Below are 22,247 nucleotides of genomic sequence, written 5' to 3'. Positions count from 1 at the left end.
GGAGGCGCGGGGCTGCGCCCTTGGAGGTGGCCGGACTCTGGGCCTGGCGTCCTCTTCCTGTCGCTTCAAGTACGTTTGTAAAAGTAAAACCAGAAAGACTCGTGCAGATCGGACGTTAACCGGTGGCAGAGGGAGGAAGAGCCGCCCCTCAGACAGCTGGCGGCCCAGGCCGGCCTCAGGGCCACGGGCGGGCACGTGCGGGCCGCGGGGCACAGAGAGGAGCCGAGCCGGTGAGGGCAGCGAACCACATTTATTGAACTCGGAGCAGCGCCCGCCGAGGCGCCCCGGCCGGTCCGCGCTCCGCCCCGGGAAGTGGCTGCCGGCACCCCCACTCCACCCTGCACCTCGGGTCAGGACCCCACCCCCTCCTCCTTCCCTCTGAACAAAGGCAGGGCACACCTGCCCAGCGCAGACCACAGGGGAGGGAGCCGGGTCGGCACAGGCGGAGGCGGGGAGAGGGCCACCCAAAGCAGCTGTGGCTCCAGGTGGCCGAGGAGGGGACGCGGCAGAAGGGCCGCCAAAGCGCCAAACCTACTTTTAAAACAGTTACACGGACACTAAGGAACAAGGTTTCTAAGACGTCACAGCTGGGAGTGCCCCGAAGCACGGAGAAGCACTACACTGCATGCCGATGCGCGAGGGGCCGGCGAGGGTGAGCCGGGCGGCAGCGTCAGGGTCCGGAGCGCACACAGACGGACGGACGGACGGACGGACCTGCGCTGCCGGTGGAGCTCCAGGGCAGAGATACTTCTTAGTAAAGAAACCTCTTTATATTTGCAAGGAGGGGCAGTCTGTACAGAGTCGTGAGCGGGCGGGCGGAGGACCGGCGGGATTACAGTGCACCCATCCCAGTGACCTCGGACGTCAGCCTGGAAGAGACAAAGGCACGGGGGACACAGGTCACCGCGTCCTCCCAGCCCGGCTCCCCCCCGAGCTGGGGATCTGGGGCCAGACCCACGGGGCCTTACTTCCCTGCCACAGGAGCCACATGCCTGCCACAGGGGCGTGCTGACAGCCGTTTCTATGGCAACTGCTGGAAGGGGGTGCAGGAGTCACACTGCCCACGGGGCAGCTGGATGTTCCGGGTTAGGGAGGGGACGGCCCGGCTGTGGTGGCCGGGTTCTCGCCCTGGCCCTGGCAGGGACGGCAGGTGAGGCGCCCGGCAGCTTCGCTGGCTCCGCAGGACCTCACCCTCCCCTAGAGGTGTAACCTCAGGCCCTTGCCCAGCTCCCTGCCACATGCCCAACAAGCGTCTGGGTGGGGTCCTTAGATCACAGAGGTGTGAGAGCAGGGGGCTCCAGTGGCCTGTCCCTGAAGCCACACAACCCTTTTTGCTGCTTTTCCATTAACCCCAGTGTGTGGCTGAGCCCAGACCAGGACCCGACCAAGGAGAGGATGCATGTGGTGAGGCACGGGCAGGTGCAGGCAGGGTGACACCCTCAGCTTGCCCTCGGGGGCAGGGGCCTCACAGGGCCAGCTCCCAGGCGGATGCTGCCTCGGGGGGTGGCGGTACTGGGGGCAGAAGGCCAGCAGCCCCAGCAAGACGACAGGGGGAAGGCCAGTGAGGCCAGTCTAGTTCAACACCCCAGGGCCCCCGGGTGTGCCTCAGATGTCAGCTGGAGCTGGCAGTCCGGCCACGAGGCAGGTGTGCACCGAGCCCAGCAGTGCCGACACAGGGCCCGCCCCCGCCCTGCCCCCCATTCTGCACAAGGGACAAGGCAGGACACGGGCCCGTGGGGATGAGGCCTGAGGGTGAGAGGCTTAGCCTCAGACACTTCTCTGGACAAGTCCAGGGCCACCTAAAGGTGCCAACGCCTGGCGACTTGTCTGGGGCCTTGTAGGCACCACTGCCCTGTAAATGCTCTCACTGGTGGGTGAAAGGTCAAGTGCAAAAGTGCAGAGGAGGGTGTGGGCCGTGTCCACCTGGAGACTCTCCCCATCACGTCCACCCCAACCCCCAGCCGGGAGACGGAACCTCCCGGGGGCAGGACTGACTGGCCTGTCCAGATTCTCGGCCCTCCGAGCGTCCCGTGACCCGTCCCGCTGGCGGGCCCCACGGCACTCACCTGGCATTGATGAGGTACTGGGCGAGGCTGATGTTGGCCGGGGTCCCTGTGATGGTGATCTGGCGCTCTGACGACCCCTCCGTGGCATTGGCAATTTTGATCTGAGCTCCAGACATCTGTCGAATTTCATTGATTTTGGTCCCTTGGCGTCCAATTATGCAGCCTATTAGCTAGAAGGACAGAGGAGCTTCTCAGAGGAGAGTTCAGGGGGCTCGTGCGCAGTGTGTGCGGGGCTGGAGGGACAGGGAAGCTGGACAGACAGGCCTGCCTTGGTCTCCTCACAACAGTCTCCAGAGGGAAGAGGCACCGCACACCCTCCTTCCTGCTGCAGAGGGGAGCTGTGGGCCCCGGGGCTCTGCTGGACCCCCAGCCGTGAGAAGTCCTGACAAATCAAGAGACCGCGGTCGCCTTACCCAGTGTCCTCTGGGGGCCCCGAGGCCATGTGGGTGCCTCCTTGGCTGTGCCCTCAGGCTGGAGCGATGTTTGTTTGAGTGGACCTGTGAACTGCACAAGTCCCCAGCCATCACCACACCCCACACACGGCGGCCCCTCCAGGACAGGTGGCCCACTCCCGGCCTGGCGTCTTGGTTTGGGGGTGGAAGTCAGCCTTCTTGGGACAATCCAAGGATTCAGAGGCCGGCTGGGAAAGGCCCCAGCATGTGAGGGGAGCTCGTAAGGACACACTCTCGCTGAGCCTCAGGAGGAAGAGACCACAGCCTTAGACACACAAACCCAGACAAACCGGCTGCTGGAGGAACCCCAAACCCTCTGGAGGGCCTGACACACAGCATACTCCCTGGCCATCTGTTCTCAAGGGCTGACCCCGAACCAGGGCAGGGCCTTCACTCGGGGTCAGCAGGGCACCCTGGCTTCCCAGGCAGCTCTGGCACCTGAATTCCAAGTAAACCCTGAAGCCTCCACCGGCTCCCTCTTTGCCTGGTATCTTGGGGATGTGGCGTCATTGCTTAACGAGGGAAGGGGGAGGGGCACACGTGGGGTTGGGGAGGGGCGAGGGCCTGGGCACACTCACATCATTGGGAATGGTGAGCTCATGAGTGCTGGCCGGGGCGCTGGCATCCAGACCTGGGGACACCAACGGGAGACGGTTAGTCTGGCGGCAGGCTGCTCCCACTGCACCCCGGGGCCCGGCCCACACTCGGCCCACAGGCAGGTGGGGCTGGGATCTGGCCCAGGGTGAGGGTCAGCGCTGCTGGAGGCCGGGGCCTGTGAGCTCTCAGTCCCCAACTGCAACACCGTCCTGAACCCACTTTCTCTCAAAACAAGGACAAAGAAACCCAAGCAGGATGGCAGTCCAGGTTTTGTTCTGGGCACATCATGATCTGACTCGTCTGCCATGTTGTACATGGTGCTCGAGTCTCCCAAGGCGCCCTCCACGGGTTCAGGGACACAGGCCTTGCTGGCCACACTCGCCCTGGGTGCCCACCCTCCCTCAGCTCTCAGCCCCTGCTCTTCCCGCTTGCAGACCCTCGGCCCTGCTGCGCCACAGCTGCCTCCACCCATCCCGGTTCCGTGGCCCAGGTCCACCGCACAGCTCGTCCAGTTTGGAGCAGGGAGACCTGAGAGCCGGGCTGGGGGCAGAGCACACACTTCTATGTGGTGTCCTGGGCTGGAGACGCGGTCCCAAGCCTAGTTCACTGCACGCCCCAATTTCTGTCATTACAAGCCTCAGTCCACGGCGGACCAAGTCGGAGATAGCCTCTCTGAGTTCGAGGACAAGACCTGCACTTTCTTTGGAAACAGTGACAACAAAATGCAGGGTGGGCCGCGACCAGCACTGGCGGGGGGGGGGGCGGGGTCTGTCCTCACAGGGCAGACATCTCCGCGCCAGGAGGCGTCTCAAACGCAAAACCTACAGCTGAGACCCCGCCTTTGGTCCCCCAGGCCCCATGTGTCCTGGTGTCACGGGTGCCGCGGCTCAGACCCAGAGCCCTCGCGACAAACCGTCACAGGCCAGCTGTCACATTTTCAGAATATTCCAGAGCCTGAGCCCTCTTCCCACCCATGCTCCCATCTCGCTGGTGTCTGCCTCTGCCCTCGTCCCGCAGTCTAATCTCCACGCAGTCCACCGGGGTCGCATGTGCAGCTCAGGTGCCTTCCAGACGTCTCCAAGGCCGCCACGGCCCGCCTCCCCCTGGGGCTCCGCTCCCGCAACTGGCTGCAGGCCGGCACTTGTGTCCCCAAAACTTGTGTTCGTGATCGGCGGCGTCCAGGGCAGGAGTGGCCCTGGGAGGGCGGGGCTGCTCTGGCGCCACGGAGCACAGGGCTCAGTTGGCATGTGCTGAGCGGACTCACCCAACCGTCCGCCTTTTTCCTCTCACTTTCAATACGATCGCTTGGTTGTTCAACCATCTGACACACTCAGTCAACAATGACACTTAAAATGTCGCTTAGATTTCCTCAGAGCTGAGTCCTGGCTCGGGGTGACAGAGCTGACAGTCACACCTGTTCACTGTGGCACATTTGGGAGGAGGGGACGTCCTCAAACAGGTACTGAAACCAAAGGAGCCCAGTGGGGGCATCCCGCTCACGAGACGTGAGTGCTGCCTCCCCGCGCGGCAGGCGAGCCTCGAGGGCGCGGGCAACCAGCGGACGCGCCCCTCGCCTGCCGCCGCGGCGGGCGCCTGTGAGTGTGCGTGTGCGTGCTCAGGCCCGGCTGGGGGTGGGAGAGTGGAGGGGCCTCCCTTCCAGGGAACTCAGGTTCCCTGGGGCCTGCGAGAGGGAGGTATCACAGGGACCTGTTAACACGAGGCCCATGGCCCAGGGGCCGTGCGCGGGGGCACGGCGCAGTGGGGTCCGGGTACGCCAGGCCCCTGGGGCCCGGGTGGTCTCCAGGAGAACACAGCCAGGAAGCTACCTGAACTCCTGTGACGACCTGCAGGGGCTGCACAGACATACGTGTGCTGCCGCCCAGACCTGCAGCCTCGCAAAGGAGGTTATCCACATCCATGACCAAATACATTCTGTGAATGCTTCTCTCTAACTTGCCTCCATTAAATTCCGCGTTAACTTAGCGGCTACACAGAGACGGAACCCACGTGAGTGCCCAGAGCCCCAGAGCCCGGGTCTCAGCTCGCTCCTGAGGGGTGGGTGAGGGGTAGACGTGGCCGGCGGGGACGTCTTGGGACTTCCTCGAGCCCCAGCCTCGCCCTCCCTGAGGCCGGAACACAATGGGGGTGACAGCTGAGACCCGCAGGAAACACCCTTCTCTCGTCTTTCTGCTCTGACCCAGGCTCTCACGAGGCCCGTGGGGATGGGAGAGTGGGTGGAGCCTCCCTCCCGGGGAACTCGCCCAGTCCAGACCACCGGCTTCCCATGGCCTTGCTCCCAGACGGCCTGTCCAGGAGCCGTGCCCTCTGCTCCGAGCCCAGGTGACGGAGCTAGGGCTCTTCGCTCTGCCTGCCTGTCGGGGACATTTCAGCGCAAGCCTCGCCCCGTGTGGCACCTTGGGGTGAGCTCTCGTCTCCTAGGAGGCATGTGTCTGGGAGGCACACATTGTGTAAATTATCCCTACGGGCCCTAAACGCTGTGCCACCGGCAGAATAAACAACAGCACAGACGGTGGCTCGGACACTCGGCCCTGGATGGTGGGGCCGCTGTGCTCAGAGCCCGTCAGAGCCCATGACCCACCACCGCGCTCCCAGCAGCGACCCGGGCAGCCCTGGAGCCGGCCACTGGGGCTCCGGCCCTGCATGGCCCTGGGTGGCCCCGGCCGTCCCTCCACCGAGGCGCTGGGCTGGGCGGGCAGGCCCCCTCGCCCCCTCCTCCCACCAGGTCGTGGCCGGGAGCCCAGCAGGGCGGCCGCGCGGCCTTCCTGGCCTGCTTGCTCTCCGTAGCGTGGTTTTATTTTACCTGACGACTGGCCCATCAGATTTTGAGCTTCTTCGGAGGAGTGTAAAGGCAGCTTTTCTCCTGGAGAGCAGAGAAGAAACAGATTTAATGTTTTGCCCTCAAGGAGATAAGCAAGGTCACTTCAACTAGGGAAGCTCAAAGTCTGACTGGTGCGCCCGGCGGGCTGCCCCAGGCCCGGCCACGGAGGCGACGCTCTGCCGCTATCGGGGAACCGGGCTGGCTGCACACAGCCGAGGGGCCCGCCCCGGGCCAAGCAGCGTCCGGGGCGGGCCAGCTGGGTGTGCGCTGCCTCCTGCAGGAGGACTTCCCCGCCTGCCCGCCTGGGCTCTTGCTCCTGCGAGAACACGTCTGCTCCAGGGCCAGCAGGTGGAAGGGCGCCTGCAGGCCGGCGGGCGGCAGAGCAGGGCGGACCCCGGCTTCACAGAAGGCCAGCTGCGGGGGCTGACCCACCACGGAGACACAGACAGACCTCCCGCCCGCCCTCGGCTGCATGGGGACCTGCGCCCCCGGCATCACGACAGGGCCGTGCCTGCGCGGCTCGCTGCCTGGGACGCAGACAGCGCGGGAAGCCCCCGGCGAGAAGGGAGCAGGTCAGAGGGCGCGGGTACGTACCGGGGAGAGCGGGGTTGGTCTGTCCGAGGGGAGGAAAGGGGGGTTGCTGCATGGCCAGCTGGTGGAGCTTGGTCAGCTGCGGGGGCAGGAGGGACACGAGAGCTAAGAAGGTTATTGTCATCGAGTGGAAGTCACACCAAATCAAACACGCGTAACAGAACTCTGCACAGGTAGATAGGAGGGGCCATGCGACACATGGCGGACGCAGCAGCGCTCAAGGACTTGGCCTGGGGTGACCAATGGGCTGCGGGCGGTGGGCGCACCGGGTCCCTTCCTCCCCTCGGCTGCCTGGCAGCTCCCGCCTGAACCAGCCCCTCTCCTGTGGCCAGGCTGTGCGGAGGCCGCCTGGCCTCGGGCTCTACGGGAGGGTCCGAGAGCCACAGAGCAGGACCGGCTGGGCCCCAAGCGCCTCGACGTCATGCTGTCACTCGCAGACTCAAGCGCATCTAGGGGAGCCCATGGGCCGCTCTGTCCTGCCAGCCCCATGCCGGACGCAGCCCCGGGCCGGGCCTGGACCGCTGCCTGGCTGGCCTGCCTCCCCTGCAGGCCCCGGCTTTACCCAAGGGTGACTTGGAGGGGGCCACCTGCAGGGTGTCCCCTGTGACTTCCGGGACGACAGAGGTGTGCTGTGAGAGCTGCCCCCCAGAGGGCGCAGGGCTTGTCTGGGACCTTCCTGCCTGTCCCCCACCCCAACCCCCCAGACTTCGGTGGGGCTCTGAACTGCACTTTCCTTAGTTATTTTTATTCGAGCCTCCTTTCTTAAATAAACACTAAAAATAACAGAAAGTAATGGTGAATGTAGTGAGACTTGGCTGAACGCTGGAACCGCCCACCCTTGGAGACTCCGGGGCCATGGTGTCCTCAGCCGAGCGGAAGGTGGGGTGGCGCATTCCAGGACCGCACGCAACTCCCAGCCCCCCCCAGACGGAGACCAGCCCCCATGCGTCCCAGAGCAGGCTTTCAGCACCCTGACTCTTGTCTGAAGGCGAGGATGGGGCCCCACGGAGCCCTGCGGCTGGTGGGTGGGGCCATCGGAGCACTGCAGGCGTCCCAGGTGAGACGAGGCTCTGACCAGTCACCACCCGGGTCCTGCCGTGCAGAATCCGTGTCAGGGAGGCACGAGCACTGGGCTCTCCCTGCACCTACATGGACGAGCCCTCGGGGGACAGAGGAGTGGGCTGCTGCTGGCCTGAGGCCGGCAGGCTCTCCTAACAATTTAGACACCAAATGCCCCTTCCCAGTATGTGAAGGATCACCTCCGCCCCCCAACGGCCCCTCCCTGTCCACTGCCCTGCAGGTGCAGCTGTGGGGACAGGGGCTGGTGGAGCCTGGTGGGCTGGCCCAGCCTCTTCCCGCTTCTGCAGGTCAGGGCCTTGGCGCGAGGCAGGCGGACGCAGCCCCGGGCTCGCCTTCCAGGCAGAAGCTCAGCTGTGGGAGCCGCTGGGATTCGGGTGGCTACTCCTGCAGCATCTGCCACCACAGAGGGTCCCCTCCCTCCCTCCTCGGAAAGGGCGAGCTGTCGTGAAAGCGGCCCTCCCTCGATGCCCCTGGCACTTGGGTGGCCTGCCTGGGGAGGACCAGCCACCTTCCAGGCTCAGCTGGCATGCCTGGAGGTTCTGAGGCGGGACATGGGGACTGTGGTCAGATTCAGCTCTGGGTGGGAGTCCCCAGCAAGGAGGGGCCGGGGGCTGACGGCACACCTGCTGCCCGGCAGGTCTGCCTGTGACCTCCCACCACCAGGCTCAGTGTGACCACAGCAGAAGGGCTCACCGGGAAACACCCTCACGGGGACAAGAGGTGAGAGGTGGCCCGTACCTGCTGTGCCTGCCGCGGGCGAGATGATCCTGCGGGAAAGAAGGGGCTGGGGGCCGGGGACCCTGCCGCATGGCTCCTCTCCCCTGAACACACGCACAGCGAGCACGGGGACGAGGCTTAAGGGCTCCACTCCCGGGAGGGAGGAGGAGCCCCGTTTCTGGAGACGGCAGGCGTCAACTTGAAGAGCAAAGACCAGCTGAGGGCAGGCAGGCTACCTGCTCTGACCGCCACTGGGTTCCACGCAGACCCAGCGCTGCTGCAGGCAGTGGGCCTGGCACGCGACCGGAGTCCTGGGGGCTCCAGCCCTTCACCCGGGGCCAGGGCTGGGGGGAGCCTGGGGGTGGCCCTGTGGGCAGTGGTATCCGCCAGCACTGAAGGACCGAAGCAGCCCTGGCCTGGCTGCTCTCTGCTCCTGGTCTGCTCTTCCCCTGTCATGTGTCAGTGCGTCCGACAGCAGGGCTGGCATGGTCCCCAGGAGGGCAGGGCCCACTGCTGCCTGTCACCGAGTCCCCAGGAGTGCACAGCTGCGCGCTGTTCGGGATGGCAGGGGAGAGTGGAACTCTAGGGGTGGCAGAACCGGCCCGAGTCGGCCCCAGCACTGGCTGGCTTGGTGAAGACAGGCAGGTCTGGTCGCGTGGATCTGTACCCTCACCTGTGAGACGGGGCTCCCTGTGAGTGGATGCAAGTTGTGTGGCGCTGTCCACGTTAATGGGCAAATGCGCATCATAAGCCAGCAGGGTTCCCCACCCACTGCCCCCGGCCTCCGCAGCCCCCGATGCTCCTCTGGTCTGGCTGTCTCCCCCTCACTGTCAAACGGGTGCGGAGCATGTCGGGGTCCACTCCAGAGCCCGCCGGCCACGCGTGTTACAGGCACAGCCAAGAGCCCATGAGGAGGGCCCTGCTCAAACCCAGAACGTCTGGCTCTGCAACCCTGTCCTGTGCCACTGCAACGTGTCTGCTGCTGCTCAGGAGACAGAGGCCACACCAGCAGATAAGCCCCCTCAAAGGTGAAGTGGCATCGTGGAGAAGAGCTGGATTGGACAGTGGTGCCTGGATACACGCCCGTTCGGCAGGTGGCGGTGAGCGGCCAGGAGAGCGCACGCGTCTGCCTGGGCTCTGCCTGAACTTGGCCTCTTTGGGGCTCAACTTCTGCATGTTTTAAAAGGAGGGAGCAGGACTAAGTGCTAAGGGAACTTTCCACTTTTCGAGATATTTCTGCCATAAAAAGAAGAGAAAATAAGATAAAATAAAATTAGACTTTCTCATCTGACCAGCACCTACAAATCAGTGGGCGGGAAGGGCGGGGAGGGCAGAGGGTGGGGCCAGCAGGGGGGACCCTAGCAGACATTTCTCCATAACTTGCCTTTTCCATTTGACTTTGTGCCAGGATATGAAAACTGACAAACACGAAAATCCTAAGCACTCGTAGTGGACAGCTCCGGAGCCGCCGCCAGGTGGGCGCGGCACGCCGGCCAGCCCGGCGGTCTGACCCGAGTTCCTGTCTCCTCTCCCGCGAAGTGCCTGCCTGTGTCTTCTGCTCTTTTGTTCATCCTACTTTAGTTACATGTGCTTGAAAAGCAACCCCCCACACGGTGCCTTTAGAGAAAGAGACTTCAAGCATCTTAATGGAGTCAAATCCATCAATGTTTTTATGGTTTGTGCTTATGTTTTAAGAAAATTTCCTGGACCTGCGAACTGAAAGCTGTTCCATGTTTTCTTCGGACAGCGTAGACTTCCCTGTCCTGTGTGGAAGCTGCTGATGCAGGGGAGTGGCTTCCCACCTGACGACTCGCCTCCTCGCACCGCTCACGGCCAGTCCATTTTTCTCCTTGACCCACGTCGGCAGCTCTGGCCCAGGCCAGGGGTCCTCCTCGACGTCTGGCCCCGTCTGGGGACGCCGGGACCAGACCACACGCCTCGAGAGCACGGCCCGTGGGCCCTCCGTCTGCGAGGACATCTCCGTACCATGCGGCCTCTGTGTCAGCAGCTTGACGGGTGTCAGCTTCGTGCTGTCAGGTAACGTTTAAAGCCACCCGTCAGGATTCTGACTGCAATTGTGTTGCGTTTGCACCTCACTTTGGGGAGAGCCGATGCGGTTCAGATACTTGAACGTCCCACCCTGAGTATCGCAGGTCTCTCCGTTTACTTTGGGCTTTTGGTCTCCTTAACTTCCAGTAAAGACAAGTTTGTTTGTTTGGTTTTAGGTCACCTTTTAACTGTTGATTTCAACTTAATGGCTTTGTGGTAAGAGTCTCTACAATTCCAATTTTTGAAAGACTGTGAGTCTTCTTTCTGACCTGGCACGTGGTCAAGCTTTGCAAACGTTTTCACGACCTCCACAGCCACGCTGGGGGGGAGCCCAGTGCGCGGCGGTCGAGCCAGGCTCCCCGACTGCCGTCAGGGCCTTCTGTGTGCTTGTCTTCTTGGCCTTAATTCAAAGAGGCGTGTTAAGCTTCTGCTGAAATGCCTGTCAAATTCTCTTAATGGCTTGCTAATTTCTTCCTAAGAATGTCTGAAGTTATGTTTTACATGCATACAGATTTAAACTGTTTATCTTCTAGTGAATCAATAAGCGATAACTAAGTAATTTGCCTTAAAGTTGTTTTTTCGCCACTGACCTTAACATCGGGGTATTAAGTTTCTTTGGGTTAGTATTTTCCTAGAATAATTTTCCTAGGTCCTTATTCTTTAGACGTGTCTCTTGAAAAAGGTTTTTTTAAACTTTTGTTTGCTTCTCTAAAAATGCTGTTTTAAAAAAATCCTGACACCCTTTGTTTTTCAGCTGAAAAGTTCCTTCCCCTTGACCCTAGTTACCCCACGTGCAGCTAGTTTCCGCAGCTTATCCCACCTGTCCTGATTTTCCAGGGTCTCCTCCTTTCTCGCTCCTTTTCTTCTGTACTGACTAGCACCTGCCTCCTCTCACCCAGTCTCTCCTTGGTGCCTTCACGGGAGTTGCAGAAGTGAACACTCTCCTGGTGGCCGTCACTTTGAAGTCGTAACGCGCACGTTTGGAGTCTCCGTTCAGCACCTCTGCCCTCCTCCCGAAGCGTCCAGGGGCCTCCAGGACGCGTCAGCCCTCAGCCACACCCGGTCCTGCCTGTGCTCGCTGGCGCCCGGGTGGTTCCGTCACGTTAGGCCCACAAACGAGACGGCACGGATTCTGATTTTGTGAAGTTTGTTTTCATTTACCCAAACGTTTAACCTTTAACGTAGTCAAAACCAGCAAGGTTTTCTCCACGACTTGTGCTTGTGCTGATGACAGAAATGGTAATTCTCTCGGCTCACCCTTTTTTCCTGCGTTTATAGCCCTTCTTCGGGGATCCTTCTCCTACTGAAGGGGGCTCATTAGAGGCTTGTTGGTCACAAATGCTTGTCTGGAAACATCTGTATTTAGGTCCTTGGACTGGCCTCTCGAGGCAGAACTTTAGGTTGACAGTTACTCTCCTGGTTCATGCCGCCCCCCTCCGGCTCCACCGCTGCTGGGAAGAAGCTGGCCCACTTCTCACCGTGCTTCTTTGTGACGTTCTTTTCTCTCTGACCACTTGGAGGATTTGCTTTTGTCTGAGGTGGAGTTTTGCTCCCCTTGTTTGGGGTTTGCTAGGGTTCCGAATGAGAGGGGCTTTGTTTGCTGACTGACTCTGGGAGGTTCTCGGTGCTCACCTCTCAGGAGCGTCCCTCTCCATCCCATCCCCTCTTCCCGGCTTCAGTGCACACCCGTCCTTCCTGCTCATCAGTGTTCTCAGACGTCCACGTGCAAACAGGTCACCAGGGGCTTGTGAAAATGCGGGTTCTGATTCTGAGGGGGCGGGGCACAGCTCAGTGCAGCAGGAGAGGCTGCGGTCCATCCCGGCGTGAACCGGGGGTGAGGGGGACGGCGGAGCGGCTGCAGCAGACCAGCTCTCAGCAGCCGGGGCCGAGGGCATGTGTCCGCCACTCTGAGCAGAAGCCAGAGGTGTGGGCGGTAGGCGGGGCGTGCGTGGGGATGCGGGTCACTCTGCGCTGCTCTCACAGTGAGATGCGAGGGGCGGGATCCGAGAGGGGACACACAGAGGTGGTGAGAGAGCGCTGTCATCATCAGGGGACGTGCACGGCAGTGCCAGGACCGTGATGCACACAGTGTGCAGCCCTGCAGGCTCCCCACCGCTTACTCTCTCGGGAACAAGCTTCCTGGCAGGCACGGGGCCCATCCGCATCTGCTGAAATCCACTGTCCTGGGGAGGGACCAGCTGCGCCACTCCTGGCCCTGAGCGCGGGGCGGGGGCCTCTCAAAGCTCCCACCTCCTGGCACAACCTGCCGGCCGTGGCCCCGTAGCCAGGCTCCAGAGGAAGGCAGCGGCCGTCCTTGCTTCTTCTTGGGGCCCTTCACATGGCGGGGGTGCCAATGAGGGTGGGATGGGGAACGCTGGAGGCTAGAGAGCAGAGCCACACACACGGGGTATGCTTGAGGTTGACCACTGTCCCCCAGTGCGATCATGCTGCAGTGATCAGGGGACAGACAGGGGACTATGGACAGATGGTGGTCACCGCACTGGGTCTGTCCAGGCTCCCATGTTCCAAGTCGGGGCCGCAGCCTCCCCTCCTGGAGCTGAAACTACTCGTGATCCTTGGCAGGGGAGGAGGGAGGCGGGCAGCGAGACCCAGGCCCACTTCCCCAGCCACCAGCAGTCCCTGCACATCCCGCAGGCCCAAGAGCTAGGAGCTTCCAGAAGGAGTCCCATAAAACAAAGCCAGTGGCAGGGGAGACCAGGAGACCCAGAGGGAAACCAGTGAGGGTGGGGCCCTGAGCCTTCAGTAAGGGTAAACCAGAAAAGAGGAAGAAAGACGGATATTTTAGTTCCAGGTAAAGGAACACTCAGCTCTGAGACGTATTTTCTCGTAGTCTGCGCCTGATCCACGTGAGGCACTTAGCCGCCAGACGGCCGTGGTGTCAGCCACTGTGCTTGAGATACTTAGTGTGTGTTCAGTTATCTCATAAAATAAATCAGCTCTTTCTGTAATTATTCTATTAGGTTCTAAGAAATGAAGCTTTAAAAATTCCTACTGAAAATTAAGCTCAGATAAAACTGCCTTCCTGACCGTCGTCACTGGTCACCAGCCGTCTTATCTTGTTTTGAACGGATTCTCTTAGCGGTGTTCTAGTCTTCGACTCTGTTCCTGCAAGGAAGGCATTTACCAAAGTCCTGCTGTTCTGGTCCTAACACCTGCCCCCCAGCATGCTGGTCTCGAGAACGCTGGGTCCTGCACGAAGGCCTTTCACGATAAATAACCAAGTGCTTCGAATCTCCACCAAATGCAATAGGGTAATTACAGGACAGTTAGTCACAAAATAGTTTAAAATGCCCCCAAAAATCTGCAACTACCCATTTTTTAAGAGGTACCAAGAAAATCACACGGAGAGAGCAAAACAATCGATCGATGTGAAGACCAATCAGTCAGACCAGTCAGAGTCCCTCGGCCTCAGAGGCCACGTGGTCCAGCCGAGGACACGCAGACCAGGCGCTAGGCCGTGACCCTTAGGCCCTGGGCGGCAGGGAAGCACAGCTTCGCCCTCGGGCCGCAGGGCCGAGCCTGGACCTCAGAACCACGGGGCCAGGCTGCTGAGTGTGCAGAGCGCCGAATCTGCCTTTGCACAGACGCATTTCCACAGGCAGAGACTGCCAGCCCGCGCTGAGTGAAGCCTGCCGCCGGGAAACCCGCTCCCACCCAGATTTCCATCATCCCCGCGGGGCGCCCGGCCAGCCCTACCTGCATTTCTGTGCTCACGCCGCCTGTCCCCCAGCTCCAGCACCTGTCCTCCCCTAGGTCCCTTTCCCTGGGCCCCAGCCACTGCCAGCCAGGACCACGAGGGCCGGCGTCACCCACGAGGGACCAGGGAGGTCCCTGAGCCCCCTCCTTGCCAGCTTTCTCTGTCATTTGATTCGTGTGTGTTGTTTAATGAGGTTTTTTGAAAGGAAAAACTCAGTATTTCTTTTCTACTCGGCAGAAGTCTCCCTGCAGTGACAGTGACTGAAGCTCTGTATTTCCAACACACACTCATTTGGTGTCAGTTAATTCTTAAAACCCTCCCCTCCCTGCCTTTACATCTTAGGCAACCGGCTCTTCACTGGCCCAACTCAAAAACATGAGGGTTTGCAGAGCACGAGTGAGCATCGCCTGGCACCCCCCCGCCCCGCCTGTCTGGACAGACCACCCCGGCCCCCAGGCTCACAGAGAGCCAACAGGAGGCCGCTCCTGACCCGGCCCTCCCCTTGCTCGGCCTGCGGCAGCAGCACAGAAGCCCGCCCCTACCTCTGCCTTCTCCCCCCGACCCCCTGTACAGGCGGTGCAGACTCACTTCCCGCGTATCTGAAACCCTGAGCAAGGACCCCCTGCCCCCGTTCTGCCCCGTGGGCTGAGCGGCACCCTCCCCCGTGGCTCTCCCCGCAGGGCCGTTGGGACGTGGCCCACCTCCAGCCCCGACATTGCACTCAGACTGGAGCACCTAGAACGGGGCCTTGGGCTGCTCCACGGGCCTCCGACCGGCTGGCTCTCCGGCACGTGGGCACCCTGCTTCAGCCTGGGCTCCACAGGTGTTCAAGCGCCCTTCCCGACGGACCTCCGCCGACGGCGTGTCACCTGACGGCGGCGGTGCACGCGGCCCGCGCCGCCCCCGCCCACTAGGATGGCCGCCACCCGAGGCCCCGCGGAGGAAAAGCCCAGACTGCAGCCACCATCAATTGACATCAGGCCAAGTCCTCCACGTGAGGAGAATTAGTGCTAAGAGGCTGAAGGTTACTCAGGGCCGTGGGCACGACACAGGGCAGGAGCACCGAGAATGCTATTAATATTATGTCTAATATTAATATTAGGAGCAGTCGACAGCAGCATGCGGGCTGGGGGGAAACGGCACGAGAGGGGAGGCGAGGGCGGAGTGAGAACTCACATCTGGGTGGGGAATGGCGTACTGTCCCTGGATCGTGTAGGCCTGGAAAGAGAGAGACTCTGTCAGCTCGAGAAGCAGCTGGCCACGCGTCGCCCCCCCACACCTCCCCTGCAGGACAGGGGCTTTCTCCTGGCTGGGCTCTCCCGTGAGCAGCACCTTGGCCCTCCAGTCAAGGCTTTCCCCCTCGCAGAGCGAGCCGGCCCCACCGGCCGCCTTCCTGCAGGAGGAGAGAGAACCCTCCCAGGGCACTGGAGCTACGCCCAGACGTGAGCGGGGAGCTGCCCCCACGCCCCCAGAGCTGCAGGATGCCGAGGCTGGCCGAGCTGGCGGGAGGGAGGAAAAGGACCGGTCAGAAGGCTTCCGACTCTCACTCCCCCTGTGCCTAGAAAGAATCTAAGAACGACCTGTCTGACCCCTGCTCATAGATCTACTAACTGTTAACCTTTGGAAAATTTAAGCAGCCGTCAGAGGAAACACTGTCAGGAAGTATTTACCCTAAGAAAACCACATGATAAAAAAGGAAGCTTTAAAAGGTGACCCCAAACCAATTTTGCAAATGCCAGATTAAGTAAGAAATGCACCCAAATCAGCCAGACTGTCTTCCAGCCTCAGAGGAGCAGGTGGCCGTTCCGACTTGAGGGGCACACGCTCTCGGCGGCACAGCTCCCAGGGGGGCCAGGGCAGACCCCCAAGCTCTCGTTTTGGTATCACTGTGTCACTCGCCTTCAAGACAGTGACTCTGTGCAGCCACAGTGAGTGTGGGACCTGCAGCCTCTTCCACCACCCGCCCCCACCTGCCTAAACAGTCTGTCAGCAAAGATGCTTCCAGAAACTCATGGCCAAAAAACAAACAAAACACACGGAGTCAAGGGAGAGTAAAGACGAGGACCTGCCATCAGGACCCAGGGACGTGGAGGGTGCTCCATTCTGGGCTGCGCTCAGGGGCTGCAGGTGTGGAGGGGCCCAGGTGCGGAGGCCCCCACCTGTCCCAAGTGGGCATGTGACACCACCAGCACCCATGCCTGCGGGTCCTTGTGCACCCAAGAGGGACACCTCAGGCCAGGCTGTGCGTCACTCCCGTGGACCCCAGACGGAGGGTGATTGCCAAGGTCCTGCCAAAGCTCAGGTTTTGAATCTGCTGGGAGTTTTCATCACAAAGAACCAGAGAGGAGTTAAAGGCCAACCAGCCACTGGACAGGGGTCACGGGAGGTGAGGCCCTGGTCTGGGCGAGGCCGAGGGCACCTCGTGAGGAGTAAAGGAACCTGATCAGAGACAGCCAACATATGCGCGGGTCCCTGTCTGTAGGTGTTGTGCAGAGGCCACCGGGCATGTGCTCCGGGTGTCCCCGAGTGTGACAGACCCTGGGACAACACGCACTCCCCAGCGGGGCAGTTCTTCATCCCTGACTTCTCTCTGTCCGCTCAGGTGTTACGGTGCCTAGCTCTACTTGAAGCGCACGGGCGCCCACCATCCTTTCTGGACAGAGTGCGGAAGGTACAAGGTTCTGTCTGGACGACACCTCTATGGCCTGAACCTGCTGGACAGCAGGGACTGCCTCTCGGCAGTGGGGGTGCCGCTGGGCCTGGAGACTCTGGGCCCTTGCATGATGGGCATCTTACAGACGGGTCCGGGAGATGCTCCAAGGTCTAGATTTCTCACGTGTCCTGCATGTGGGCAGTGAGGGCCTGGGGTCTGGAGGGGCCCCGTGCTGAGTTCGTATTCTGGCTCCTCTGCCCAGCTACCTGCAGTGCTGCATGGTTCTCGAGTGACTTTGTCCCCCGACTAATGACCAAGACTTAGTCACTGGCTACACCAGACTGTCCCAAGGGCACAGGTGCTGATGTCCTGGCAAAGCCTCGGACAGGTGTCCAGGGTGGCTGTGGCCTCGCCGCCCTGACTGTGAGGTGGGCCTACTGCTCTGCTTTGCTGGGCGGGGCGGGGCTCGGCCACACAGCTTCCTGGACCCCGGCTAGTGCTGACCGAGGCGACTCCTTTCTGGATAAAGTCCACGCTTCCCCACGTGGGGTTTGTTCGCTCATTGACCAAGGGGTAGAGACCACACAGGTGACTCACGTGCTAGCTTACCATGAATCTGGGGGAAGGAAAAGGGTTCTGAATGGGGTGGGCCATCTGCAGCTGGACGGGGAAGCCGGAGGACCACGGACATGGGCTGCCCGGAGCCATGTGGCCGCACGGGAGCCGCTGTGTCCCTCCCTGCGGGAAGCACCACCAACACGGCTGCAGAGGCAGGAACACAGGCCTGGCCCTCACTTCGTGTGGGGGCAACCAGGAGATCTGATGAGGTTCCTTTACGTGGTGAGGAAGAGCGTGCATTCACGCCCCATCCCCTGCCCCAGTCACTCTGGGACATCTCCGCCTTAACTCTCCCTTGAACAAGACACACGATGCAGCCGCGGGGACGCAGAGCTCCTCCTAGTACCACTGGCCTGGTGTTTCCAAAGTCCATCTACCATGGCGACAGTGATCCTGCCGTGGGCAGGACAAGCTGAGCTCCTGAGGACGCCCTGGCTGTGCCCAAGGGCAGGAGATGGACCAGCCCCGCTATCCCCCTCTACTGGCCCTGCTAAGCCAACTGCTGGCCTTAGACAAACTTCTGTGACCCCGGGCTTTCCAGGCCCTTCCTGGTGGGAGAGAAAGGTCAGCGGCTCCAGCCAAAACAACAGGTGTGTGAAGCGGACGCCGCGGCTTGCTGGGCCCGCGTGGAGCGGGCCGGAGAGGGAGGGTCAGCCCTGTAACCAGGACGCCCAGCAGGGCCTCTTCTCCATCCTCACGCACTCCTGGGGGTAAACTCGTTTGTGGGAAACTGGGAACGTGTGTTTCAGGGGAAATGGGACCCTGGATCTTACGGTCCCATGAGTCTCAACCATGAGTCAGAGGTCATGGGGGCGCTCCTGGCCTCCTCCCTCCCCAGAAGCGCTAGTGGACCAGAGTTGCGGTGCTGCCTGGGCTGACCAGCGTGAGCGCCGCCCAGAGTCCTCCTGGGCCAGGTCAGGGAGGAGATGTTTCCAGGCCCAGGCTCCGCGGGATGTCCGCCTTGGCCCTTTCTGTCTGCTGGACACTGCCCAGCGGCCTCCCCAGTGCGGCCCGTGTCCCCTGGGGCCTGGCTGTGGGCCAGGAGAGCTCTGCGTCCTGCGCGGGGCGGGGAGACGTGCACGTGAGGGGGAGAAAACCTGAGTGCACTAACGGGCAGCGGCGGGGGCTGCAGTAAAAGGCTGAGGTTGGCAGTGGAGGCCGCGAGCGGGTCGGCTCTTACCTGACCACCTGCAAAAATGACAGGGGTGGAGGCGGGCTTTGGGCGGTAGGGAATGGTGGCACCTTTCGGTGGGGACTAGGAAAAGGGACAGGAGAGGGAGAGAGAGCATTAGAGCAGCTTCGCAGCGTGACAGTTGTGAGGCCTCCTTCCGAGCCCGCCCCCCCAGGCCCCCCCGCCTGCCCCGGCCCCTCAGGTCCTCCACTAACCACTGCCTGAAATACAACCCCCAGCAGGAGGCAGCGGGCTCCTGCGGAGTGTGGGTCCCAGACGGGTGAGACCGGAGGACTTGACCCCGTCTGCGCATGCAGATGACCAGACAGAGGCCAGACAGATGGCCACCCGGCTCCCCAGGTGTCAGCCCGGGAGCCTCACTCTGAGCCTCCTCCTTTAATCCTCGGGAAATAGCCCAGTGCCCGTGGCTCCGCCCGGCCTGCAGTGATGTTCAGGGGCCGTCATTGCAGGAAAGTTTGAAACATTCAGCTTCACTGTTTAGAAACAGGGCTGTCTTTTAACGAAGCGTAGAGTCCGAATGGTGTTCCAGCCGTGATGCGATTTGCGCCGAGTCCCTCTGACTAGTCTGCGTCCAGCAGCACAGGGCCCTCATCTTCGGATGAACACTATTCAAGTGCCAGAAATCTGCCGATTTGGGTAAAGTCAGAGCATTCGGTCCACCCTGTGCCCTGGGAGCAGAGTCCACCGGGCTGTGAGTCCGTCAGTTGGAGGCTCCACCAGGCAGAGGCAGAGCGCAGGGGCCAGGGCAGCCTGGCCTCGCCTGCAGTTCTTGAAGCCACTGCCCACTCAGGCCCACCCACAGGCAGGGATGTGGGGACAGCAGAGTGGTTGGCAGCTTCAACTCTGCAGCCCAGGCCACACCATGCCAGTTGTCCATGCCATGTGACCTTGACCTGCTGTGTGACTTGGCTGCATTGTGAGACCTTGACCTGATGTGTGACCTTGACCTGCTGTGTGACCTTGGCCCAGCTGCGTGACCTTGCTGTAAAGCAGAGAGGGCTGCTTCAAGGGCCCGTGAGCTGATGGTGAGGAGGTAACGCTGAGCTCTCGTCTCCAGCATGTCTGCGGGTATGACTGGCCAGGGCTCTGTGTGGACTCAGGGCAGACTTGGCTCAACACGGTTTGGAAGCGTGACTACACTGAGAGTGAGCGAGTGACGGTTTCCACTGTGAGCAAGGGCTCAGTCTGGTTGCTGCCTGCCCTCCAGCCCCGAGCTGGGTGGTGGACTCCCTGGCCCTCAGCCTCAGCTGGTCACCCCCGCTCCACAGTGCCCTCTGACCCACAGATGGTGGTGCTGGGAGCTCTGCTGGGCCCTCTGGCCGTGACTCCCAGGTCCAGCTCTCCGGCGGACGGAGGCCTGCTGAGCACAGCCCCCCTGCCAGGCCCGCGGCCCCGACACTCATGTCCACACACTTCAGCCACACCTCCGGCAGCCCTCCCTCAGTGGGGACTTCAGGGGTGGAGACTCCAGTCCCTCCGCGTTGAAAATCGGACCTGCTGCTTCCAGGCGCCGCGACGTCTCCTCCCGCAGGACGGCTGTGCCGGCCTCCGGGAGATCCGTGAGACAAAGCCTCAGCCCTGCCCCACAAGGACTGTCACCCATGCTTCAGGGCCGCCATCTCCGGTCAGCACCCCTCCTCCCCTTGCCGGGGAGGGGCCTGGCAGCTCCAACCTCGGCCCTGGGGTCACCAGCGCCACCCAGCCAGCTGGGTCGGGCTTCTCCTGTGGGGCCCCGTCTGACGGGGAGTGCAGCTCAGCGCCGAGTCCCTCCTGGCCCTGCCCTTCTGAGGGGCCCCCGCCACGGACCAGTCGGGCCTGTGTGGTCTTGCTCCTCTGGCGTCCGCCAGACAGTGAGGGGGCCTTCCTGCCACCTGCCCAGGCCCCTTGCGGCCCCAGTGCCGAGGACTGAAGAGTTGGGCCAGCACCGATCGTCACCGTGACAGGTGTGTGAGGAAGACTCCAGAACAAAGCGTTTAGAAAAACACTTCTGAGTTCACAGTACCGTACTTCAGGAAGACAAAAACCACACAAATATTTTTTAAAGGAGCTGGACGTGGTGCTTTAACACCAAGTCAAGTACAAAAGATGGGTGAACACACAGGTGCCCCGAGGCTGATCCCATGGGAGCCGCTGTCACCTGGAGCACCTCCAGCATGGGACCTGGGGCACAGAGGGAGGAGGGCCTGGTGGCTGGGACACCCACATAGATATTGGAACCTTTTCGTTTGAGGCATGACGAATTCATTTTCATTTTTTTGAAAAAACAGAACTGTTGAGAGCTTCTGTCAGTCTTGCTGCAGTTTGGCTACTGATTGAAATTTAAACCTCAGGTTTTGCCCCCCAACCCCGAACTTTCAAGAGAGGCTTTTTCCTGCTCAGCTGGGCCTCCTTTGCTTCTCCTGTGGTTAATCCTATTGCCTTTGCAGTTCTGCATTTTCGTGTTTTTCCTAAGATCCTGCTGGCCCACCTGGCAGGTGGCTCTGATGCCTGCAGGCCGGCCCAGCACAGTGGCGTCCTGTCCACAACGTCCTCCATCCGCATCTCAGCTGAGACCTGCCTCCAGTGCACACCCGCCTTCAGCGCACACTCGCCTTCAGTGCACACTGGCCTCCAGTGCACACCCGCCTTCAGTGCACATCCGTCTTCAGTGCACACCCGCCTCCAATGTACACCTGTCTCCAGCGCACAGCCGTCTGCAGTGCACACCTGCATTCAGTGCACACCCATCTTCAGTGCACACCCGTCTTCAGTGTACACCTGCCTACAGCACACACCACCTTCAGTGCACACCCGCCTCCGTGCACACTGTCTCCAGTGCACACCTCACTCCAGCACACACCTGTTTTTAGTACACACCTGTCTCCAGTGCATACGTGCACCATTTTTAAGGCCTGATCCTTTGCTGAATGCCCCTCACATCATGAACTAGTAACTATTCATCTAACTCCAGAAATGAGGGGTGAGGTGTGCACCGCCTTCTCTCCCCAAATCCCCAGTGAAGACGACGGACCCACCCGAGAAGGCAGGAGCCAGCAACTGTCCCCCAAGGGCGCACCCAGGACAGTTCTCATGCGCTTTGCCTTGGGCCTGGGTCAGGGACCTGGGCACGTTGTCAAGGCCCGTCCCCCCAACAGCCCTAACCACGGGAATCCTCAGGGCCTCCGAGCGCCGAAGACTTTGCTGCCTCCAACACTCAGAAGCCACAGCCACGTGGAGCAAGGGGCCGGCGGGTGAGGCTGCAGACCCGCAGAGACTGTACCTCCAGCATGACCACACAGATCTGCTTGACACACTGGATGATAGCGTCAGGGGTCCCCGAGATGGTCACTGCCCGCTCCGTGGAGTTGGGCAGCATGTCCCCGGCCACCTGGACCTGGGCACCTGTGGACTGGAGAAACCAGAGGTTGGACGGGCCCCCAGGCAGGGGCAGCACGCACCAGAGTAGCAAGTCCTGGATTATCTGGGGGAGTTGAGGGCCCCTTGGGAAACCCGTCCTGATGTTGCTCAGGGTCACCCCTCCACACCCACCCAGGCGCCCCAGCCCTCCGCACGCCCCCTCAGGAGCCCCTGTGGCCAGCCTGGACCCGGTGCAGGACGAGCGATGCACGATGCAGGCATTTTAACCTGCGCAAAGGCATCTGCAGAAGATAGAACTTTTTTCAAATACGTGGAATT

The 22,247-nt window shown here is 61.4% G+C and overlaps 1 protein-coding gene across 9 annotated transcripts in view; it reads right to left on the bottom strand.

The window, feature by feature from the left end:
- Positions 1-257: 257 nt before the first annotated feature.
- Positions 258-22,247, bottom strand: part of PCBP3 (poly(rC) binding protein 3) — a 193,883-nt gene continuing 171,893 nt past the window's right edge. For all 9 annotated transcript variants that reach the window (XM_072970467.1, XM_072970461.1, XM_072970477.1 and 6 more), the window contains 8 exons: positions 21,832-21,960; positions 18,561-18,635; positions 15,286-15,327; positions 6,549-6,624; positions 5,937-5,996; positions 3,097-3,149; positions 2,067-2,236; positions 258-869 (listed from right to left, as the gene is read on the bottom strand). In XM_072970467.1, coding sequence (XP_072826568.1) covers positions 833-869; positions 2,067-2,236; positions 3,097-3,149; positions 5,937-5,996; positions 6,549-6,624; positions 15,286-15,327; positions 18,561-18,635; positions 21,832-21,960 — 642 coding nt within the window. In that variant the 3' untranslated portion in view covers positions 258-832. The remainder of the gene's footprint in view (positions 870-2,066; positions 2,237-3,096; positions 3,150-5,936; positions 5,997-6,548; positions 6,625-15,285; positions 15,328-18,560; positions 18,636-21,831; positions 21,961-22,247) is intronic.

The sequence above is a fragment of the Vicugna pacos genome, chromosome 1, assembly GCF_048564905.1.
Source record: "Vicugna pacos chromosome 1, VicPac4, whole genome shotgun sequence".
Classification (NCBI taxonomy): domain Eukaryota; kingdom Metazoa; phylum Chordata; class Mammalia; order Artiodactyla; family Camelidae; genus Vicugna; species Vicugna pacos.
Note: the sequence above shows the minus strand (reverse complement) of the source record. Positions and strands in the feature narration are given on the sequence as shown.